The following is a 7,804-nucleotide window of genomic DNA, read 5'->3' as shown; positions in this document are numbered from 1 at the left end:
CTGCGGATACGACAGCAACCAGAGTCAGTCAACTGCAATCTGCAGCTCCAGGCTTTCCTTGGAAGGCAGCAGGAAGGGGATGGCTCCATCGTTAAGCGCCAAAGAAACTTTGGGGAATCCAAGGAGACAGTCAGGGAGGAGGTGAATTGATAAGGGAGAGGAAGATCCAAGCTTTCAGGAACACAGCCGAGGAGGGAAAATTAACGTATTTGGGAGGCAGCTGTCTGGAGTGGAAGGACCGAGGGGAGGAGTGGAAGTCCCTGCGTGCATCAGGAGAAGGGGAATGATCTGATCTCCGAGGTCACAGTGGGTACAGGGGAATTAAAGTGGAGCAAGGCATCAAAGAGCAGGGAGAGGCAGAGCTGGGAGGAGTGCTCAGACAGCGCTGGAACAGGAGAACGCTGCAACCTCGACTGCTTAAAGAGATCTTTAGAAATTACATGGGCAGACCTGATCCTGCTGTGTCACCAGGCTGGATTAAGTGACCTCCTGAGATAACATTCATCTTCTTTCCTGTGATTCTATAATTAAAATCATATTGATCCTCTGTCAGAGATGCAGCCAAAGGACCAACTTCATTACGTTCCTGCTGCTCCAAGGTGCCAGGCCCTGGACAGGCATCTCCTCACCGCCTGTCCTGCCCCACAGAGCCTCTCCCCTCGGACAGGACCTCCCATGGATGCAGCAAACACCGTGGGAAGGGCTGAGGAGCAGCTCTTGGCTCAGTTTGGAGGCAACCAGTTGCAGAAACTGAACTAATTGCAGGCTCCTGGGATTCGTTTTCCGGAGCCCGAGCATGTTCCCCCTTCTCGTTACTGCGCATCAAGAGCCTGATGAGAGAGGGATTTGGGGACAAGACAATGCGGAGATATCTAGCACAAAATGATTAGCCAGAATGTATTGTTAATAAGCTGCTTATTCATATAATTGGAAATTATTTGCAGCCAGGGTGTCAGTGGAGTCTGTGTGTGCCGCTCTGCTGGAGCAGGGCAGGTACCAGCCCAGGGGACGCTGTGCTGGCACAGGAGCTCCCTGCTCTGCTCTGGCTGCCTTCAAGGGCAGGGAAGGACACGGGGAGGCAGAAGGGGCTCAGCCAAGTCCTGCTGATGAGGGACAGGACTCCCAGTGTGGGAAGCACAGGGTGTCTGGGAGCAGAGTGAAGAACAGGCCTTCTCCAGCATCCTCACAACACCCAGAGAGAGAAAGGCCAGGGAAGCTTGGCCTCGAGGCAGATAAGGCCTGACACTGCTCCTGCTTCCCAAAGCAGCTGTTTGGGACAGAGCCAGGTGTGGAAGGTCATGAGGGAGTCCCCCCAGAGCTGGGACAGCTGTCACCCAAGGGGACTTTGGCGGGGGGATGCCCACATGGCAGCTCCAGGGGTGACCTGGAGGATTCCACCGGTGGCTTTGATCACTTTGAGGAGCGCTGGCTTCGTGTGGATTTCCAGGAGGCAGAGTTCCTCAGCAAGGCCGAGGGAAAGGAGGGGAAAAGCAGCAGAAGCCATTCCCCATTCCCTCTGTCAGCCCTGGTTGAGCCCAGGCCTGCAAAGCACTTGGGTGCAGAATCAGCTACAGTGAAGTTTATGTGACACCAAAACCTGGAACATTTCTCTCCTACCAGACAGGAAGGAAGATGAAGCAGGTGGGTTGCCCTCACCACAGGCTGAGGGGGCCAGGAGGGTGACAAAACAAATGCCACCAGCCAGGCAAGAGCAGCAACAGCGTTTGGCACCAGGACAGGTTGTTGTGCTCTGGGCTCAGCCACTTCCCCAAAAGCACCCTGAGATTATGTTCATATTAATGTTGTAACAAAACACGGGGAAGTGTTTCTGCCTGGGGCAAGAGCTCGGCACTTCCCCCAGCTGTGTCACTGCTGGGCAGGAGGGGTCACAGGACACCCACACTGGCACAGGACACACTGGGCAGCCCCCAGTGATGTCCCTTCCCTGGGCCTGAGGATGGCCATGGAGCTGAGAGCCCTGTTGCTGCTGCCACTCTGCTTCCCAGGTAAGAGAAGGGCTCGGCGTGTCCCTGGGCACGGGGACACCCTTGCCCACTTCCTGCTGCCCGGGGAGCTCCTCCAACACCACCGGGGCTCTGATCTGGGCAACTGCTGCAGGGGTGGGAGGGAAGGGCAGCCCCAATTCCCACCACACACCCCTGGCTGCTGCAGGCTGCCGGGATGATCCACCCTGGGAGCACCGAGCTTTCCCACCACGCTGGCCCCGCTCGGCTCCTCTGGTAGCAGTCCTGGGTCAGGACAGTGCCCAAGGCACCACCTGCACCTCACCAGCCCTGCAGAGAGCACAAAGCTCCCAGAATGTGGTGGGCTGGGGAATGAAGCTGCACCCAGCACAGCCTCACAGCCAGGAGCCGCTGGCATCGCTGGGGATGTGGCAGGGGGGAGCTGCGGGCTGCACATCCTACCCCAGCTCCTTCCCTCTGCCCCTTCCCACCATCCCAAACTGAGCCCCAGCCCCCAGAGCGCTGTGTGGGCAGGGGGTGGTCCCCATTTGCCTGCAGGGAGGAGCAGTGCCAAGGGGCTGGTTTGCTGGGAGAGCTCCAGACACTGCACCACTCATGGCCCAGCCCCTGGAGCAGCCTGTGCTTGTCTGTGGGCTTTAAACCACAGCTGCAGCCCCAGCTCAAATCTCAACATTGCCCGTCCCATTTCCAAGCAGATGAATTCAGCACGGGGAAGGGATTTGGGGTTTTGGAGAAGGTGACAGGCAGAGTTTCCCTCGGGAGGCTGTGGGCAGCCCTGCATCTTCACAGAAACAGCGATTGGGCATTGGAAGGGGCTGCCCAGGGAGGTGGTGGAGTCACTGTCCCTGGAGGTGTTAAAGACAAGACTGGGTGTGGCACTTGGTGCCAAGGTCTGGGTGACAGGGTGGTGTTAGGGCATAGGTTGATCTCAAAGGTCTTTTCCAACCTCGTGGATTCTGTGGTTCTGTGATTCTGTGACTGCGATTCTGCGATCAGCTCTCCTCTCCCTCACCACATCTGATCCTTCCAGCTCTCCAAGGCCAAACCCCTGAAGCTGAGAGACGTCGGGAAGGGGGCACTCTGAATGTCGAGTGTCCTTATAAAGCACAGACTGAAGATCGGCACACAAAATCCTGGTGCCTTGAGATAAACGGAAGATGTCAAGAATTAGCGTGGGTATACCAATACGGGGAACAACCCAAGGGCGGGAGAGTTAAAATGAAGGATGACAGCACTAATAGGACTGTGTCCGTCACCATGACTGACCTCCAGTCAGAGGACTCAGGCACATATTCCTGTACTTACTATTCCACTGGATATGTACTAAAGAAAATCTCACTGAATGTTTTCAAGGGTGAGTACCTGTAGTCCCACCCAAAGCCAAGTGTTGTCAGGAAGCAACATCATTCCTTCCCTGCTCTTCCCCGCTGTCCCCCACAGCTGAGCAGCTTCCCCTGATCCCCCCAGCCTCGCTCCCTGCTTTCCCTCCCACACTGGGAGACCTGGCTGGTCCTGCTGCCTCCCGGCTCCCTCGTGTCCTGCCCCACCTCACCCCTGCCCTGACAAGAGGCTCTCCTGAGGGAGCTGCCCGAGGGCATGGTCTGTCCCAGGTGCCTGTGTGCCCAGAAGTGACCAGGCAGTGACCACCTTTGGTGTTTCACAGAGCTGCTCAAGTGGGAGTTGGACACCCTGTTAGTGCAGTGCCCGATCGGGTATGGTGTGGCCTGGTGCCGCAGAGAGCAGACAGACTGCACCATCCTGGTACAAAGAAATTCAAGACAGAGTGGAAGGAAATCCCCACAAGACAGAGCACGGATCGAGTACAGCACTGAGCAAGGCACTCTCACCGTCACCAAGAGGAAGCTGCAGACCTGGGACACTGGTGTGTACTGGTGTGCACTGGGCCCTGGTCACACCTGGATAAGAGAGGTCGTGCTCTCTGTGTTTAAGAGTGAGTACCTGCTGTGCTCTGTGTCCGAGGGTGGGTTCCTACTGCACTCTCACTGCCCAAGAGTGAGCCCGTCCTGGCAGCCCGGTGTGGATGTGGCAGCTCTCAGCCCAGGTGACACCTCTCTCTCCCCCTGCCCATCCCTCCAGCACACACGGTGCCAGCTGATCCCTGGCACCTTCAAGCCAAAGCTCAGGCCAGGCCCTTTGTGCTCTGTCTGCTCCCAGCAGAGACTCAGAGGAGGTTCCTGTGAGTCCCACAAATGGGGCTGCTCATCCCAACTGCTTCCCACAGGGTCAGACCAGTGGCTCCAGCACTGGTTCCCACTGGGCACTGCTGGGACCCTCCCCCATGCCTGGCATTGCTCTTGCTCTGGCCCCACAGCCACCAACCCTCCCAGACCCTATGGGCTGAGTGTCCCACCCTGGGGGAACCAGAGGAGGGGGACAGGACCCCCAAACCTCTGCATGGGGACTCTGGGTCCAGTCCCCTTCTGCTCCACGTGTGTGGAGGTGGATGCAGCTCTGGGGTATTCCAGTGCTGGGGAGGAGGTGCCGCTGTCAGATCCCACTTTGGGGTCTCAGCACACATGTCGAGTGTTTTCCAGGGACCCAGAATTTCACAGCTGAGGAGTCAGGCAACGTCACTGTCCAGTGTCACTACAAGATCGTAGACTACGGGGCTGTCAACAAAGCCTGGTGCAAAAAGGAAGAGGAGGAAATGTGTAAGGTGCTGGTCACCACCAGCTCAGAGCCCCCAGGGGGACAGAGCACGGCTCGGGAAGGCAGTGTCAGGATCCAGGATGACACCCAGCAGGGCATTGTCACCATCACCATGGAGCAGCTGCAGGTGCAGGATGCGGGCGTGTACTGGTGCGCGCTCCAGGAGAGCTCCGGTCTGTCCCGCATGGAGGAGGTCACGCTCAGCGTTTCCAAGGGTGGGTATGGATCTGTCAGGACACAGTCAGAGATTCCAGACTCCTTTCCCTGCTCTCTCCCTCTGTACTGCCCAGCTTACCCCACCTCCCACCTTGCCTATGTTTGCCTGCCCACACCCTACAGCTTTGGACCTTCTCATGGCCACCACCCTGTGGAATAGCAGCAGGGATGGGAGCAGATCCACATCGGTGCTGTGCTGCTCCTCCTTAACCTGGGAGCAGCTTCAGCTGTCCTGAGAGGGGTTTCTGTCCCTCAGTGTCTGATATCAGTTCTTTATAGTGACTTTATAGCCCCTTTAGAGTGACTCATCCTTTGGCTTTCAAAGGCCTTCCCATTGGGTTGTCAAGGGAACAACTTTAGACTCAGATTTTATAGATCTGTGACTTCTGGTTTCTCATTCAGATGATGTTTGAACAGTAAGGGCTGGCACTGAGGCCCCTGGTCGTGGCAGAGCAGCCCCAGGCTGCAGCCTGGCTCTCACAGGACTGACGGAGCAGGCAGTGCAGGCAATGGGAGGGGACATTGGGATGCTCTGGATAAACTCACGGGATCAGGGCCCTGGGCACAGGAACAGCAGTGGCCTGGGGGTTTCTGCTGAATGCAGAGCAGCCCCACAATGACCATTGCTCTCCTCATGTCTGTGATTGCAGCGTTGCCTCCAGGAGGATTTGCCGATGCTGAAAACAAAGGTCAAGAAACCCTTTTGGGCGACAGCCCAGAACCCAGGTAAGGCCTAGAAAGAGTCTCTGAGCCTGAGCACACACAAGTTCTTCACGTTGTACACCTGGGCAGGCAGGCCCTGGGCACTCCTTCCACTGCAGAGGAATTGGATAGGACAGGATCCTCACCAAAGGTGGCCTCTCCTCCTCCAGCTCCTGCCCTAACCCTAATTCCAAAGGAAGAGGCAGATTGGTAAAATCGTATCACAGCCTTCTGTAGGTGCTTCTCTACTTCTTTATCCTTCTCCCTTTGGGCTCTGCACTTCACATGAACAGAACCCCCAGAGTCTGCCCTGAGCCTCGACTTTGCTCACTCCTGTCTGAGTATTTAACAATGGGACAGTCCTTGGCTGCTCTTTAATCCATCTACCTGTTAAATGTGAAGGATTTTTTCCCCTTTGGACATCTGCTGTCATCAATGCTACAGCAGCACGCAGAACCCAAGAATCATCCCTGCTCCAGAGAGCCTGGAATTGTGCTCAGAGCTTTGAACAGTGGCTTGTTTCTGGAGACAGCCAGGAGAAAAGTCTAGGAGAAGCTCAGAAGGCACAGCCAGGTGGGAAAATCAAGAACCATGAACCAGGGGAGGTTCCCTTCTGGATCAGCAGGGACTTGCCCATCCTCATAGATGGAGGATCCTGCAGGAGAACCAGACCCTCTTCCAAGTTCTTGAACCGAGCACATAAAACCTGTCCCAGTCCATCTTTTGGTCCCTGTTTGGTGATGGGCTCTGAAACCATCCCACACTGGTAACTCCCTTCCTCTCCTCCAGCTGTGATGGGAACGCCTTCCTCATCCTGTCCGTGGTGCTGCTCATCCTGCTCATCCTGGCCCTCATCGCCTCCATAATTCTGTGTGTCAGGTACTCCAAGCTCCTGGGGAGAACAGGTACGTGGAGCTGGGATTGTCCCAAGCAGGGCCTTCCCTGCCATCACTGTGCTCCAGCTGAGCTCATTCCCAGTGCCCTGAGAAGGTCAGGCTGGGAGGCCTCAAGGCTCCCCGCTGCCTCCCCTCACAATAAATCAAACCCAGGTTCCTCCAGACCCTGCACAGGGGTGCACACACCTTAGAGGAGGAGGAAAGTGAGAGTAAAGTGTTCCCAGGCTCAGGGCAGAGGCACTGCTCCCATCACCAGGCAATCCCACGGCCTTCCCAAACCTCCTCAGGCAGAGCTTTTCATGGAGTTCTCTGCATCTAAACCCACTGATTTTGTCTCATCCTGAAGGTATCAGAGAAGCAGAGGACACCAGTGACGGAGCAGAGGGCACAGCACAGGTAAGGAAAACGAAACGTTTCCCACACGGTGCCAAATCCCTGACCAACAGTCTGCGAGGAGCTGTCAGACCCTCCTGGTGAAGACCTCAGAGCTCAGCTTGGTTAAAAACAGGAGAGAAATGGTATTTAACATCAGCAGAGAAAGGAACATTCCTAGCTGGAGAGAGAGGGGGGTAATTAATGCAAGGAACCTCCAGTAGGAACAAACCCAGTGGAGCAAATTCTAGTAACCCCTGAGAAAGGAGTCGAGGAGTAGCAAGCAGGGTCAGAGCACGAGGTTGTCACCTGTATCCAGGAGAGGTGGTGAAGAACAGAGTTCTCTGCTCTTTCACCTCTGTCATGACCAAAGGTAAATTTTGACACAGCTTTTCTTCTCTTTGTGGGAAAATCTCATTCTCCTGGCAGCAGCTGTGGCCTGGCACTGACTCATGAGTGTTTTCCCTTTCTTTTCCTAGCCTGGTAGCACTGGAAGGAGGGAAAGTTCTCAGGATGACAGCAAAGGGCCAGCATACATCAACATGGACATTCAGTCCCACCCCAGCCCCGAGGATCCGATTTACAGCAATGTGGAACCAAGTCAGGCCCACAGGAACCCCCAAAATGTGGAATACGCCATCATCGCCTTCAACCAGGCCCCAAGGAACGGCAGGGAATGAAGCACAGAATGCCCCAACAACCCAGAAATGGGAGAAAGGAACTGGAATACAGAGTGGGAATGAGGAGTAGGAGGTGTGTGGATGGACACGGGGGGACAAGCTGAGTTTTGCTGCCCTGTGTGGGGTATGCCTGTGCATTTTCAGCCCTCCCTCCTGTTAGGGCCGAGCAGAGGTTTTGCCACTTTTGTGGCAGATTGTCTGGGGTCAGACAGAGCTGGGGGGGAATTCCCAGGATCTCTTGTACATCTGCTTTTCCAGTTCCATTAAAGTGCAGAGTCTTGGA

At 55.8% G+C, this 7,804-nt stretch overlaps 1 protein-coding gene across 1 annotated transcript; it reads left to right on the top strand.

The window, feature by feature from the left end:
* Window positions 1–1,822: 1,822 nt before the first annotated feature.
* On the top strand, window positions 1,823–7,804 carry LOC103625365. Its single transcript, XM_017727226.1, has 8 exons — window positions 1,823–2,006; window positions 3,016–3,339; window positions 3,649–3,936; window positions 4,541–4,870; window positions 5,522–5,597; window positions 6,363–6,478; window positions 6,816–6,865; window positions 7,321–7,804. The coding sequence occupies exons 1-8, from the start codon at window positions 1,958–1,960 to the stop codon at window positions 7,519–7,521; spliced, it is 1,434 nt and encodes a 477-aa protein (XP_017582715.1). The 5' UTR covers window positions 1,823–1,957; the 3' UTR covers window positions 7,522–7,804.

The sequence above is a fragment of the Corvus brachyrhynchos genome, unplaced genomic scaffold (genome assembly GCF_000691975.1).
Source record: "Corvus brachyrhynchos isolate BGI_N302 unplaced genomic scaffold, ASM69197v1 scaffold72, whole genome shotgun sequence".
Lineage (NCBI taxonomy): Eukaryota > Metazoa > Chordata > Aves > Passeriformes > Corvidae > Corvus > Corvus brachyrhynchos.
Note: the sequence above shows the minus strand (reverse complement) of the source record. Positions and strands in the feature narration are given on the sequence as shown.

What these genes read in the sequence shown, in the direction of transcription:
- LOC103625365 (XM_017727226.1), top strand. Translation starts at nt 1,958, where the DNA reads ATGGCCATGGAGCTGAGAGCCCTGTTGCTGCTGCCACTCTGCTTCCCA. An exon ending in GGCGACAGCCCAGAACCCAG is followed by an intron (nt 5,598 to 6,362) that starts GTAAGGCCTAGA and finishes CCTCTCCTCCAG; the next exon opens with CTGTGATGGGAACGCCTTCC. An exon ending in CAAGCTCCTGGGGAGAACAG is followed by an intron (nt 6,479 to 6,815) that starts GTACGTGGAGCT and finishes CTCATCCTGAAG; the next exon opens with GTATCAGAGAAGCAGAGGAC.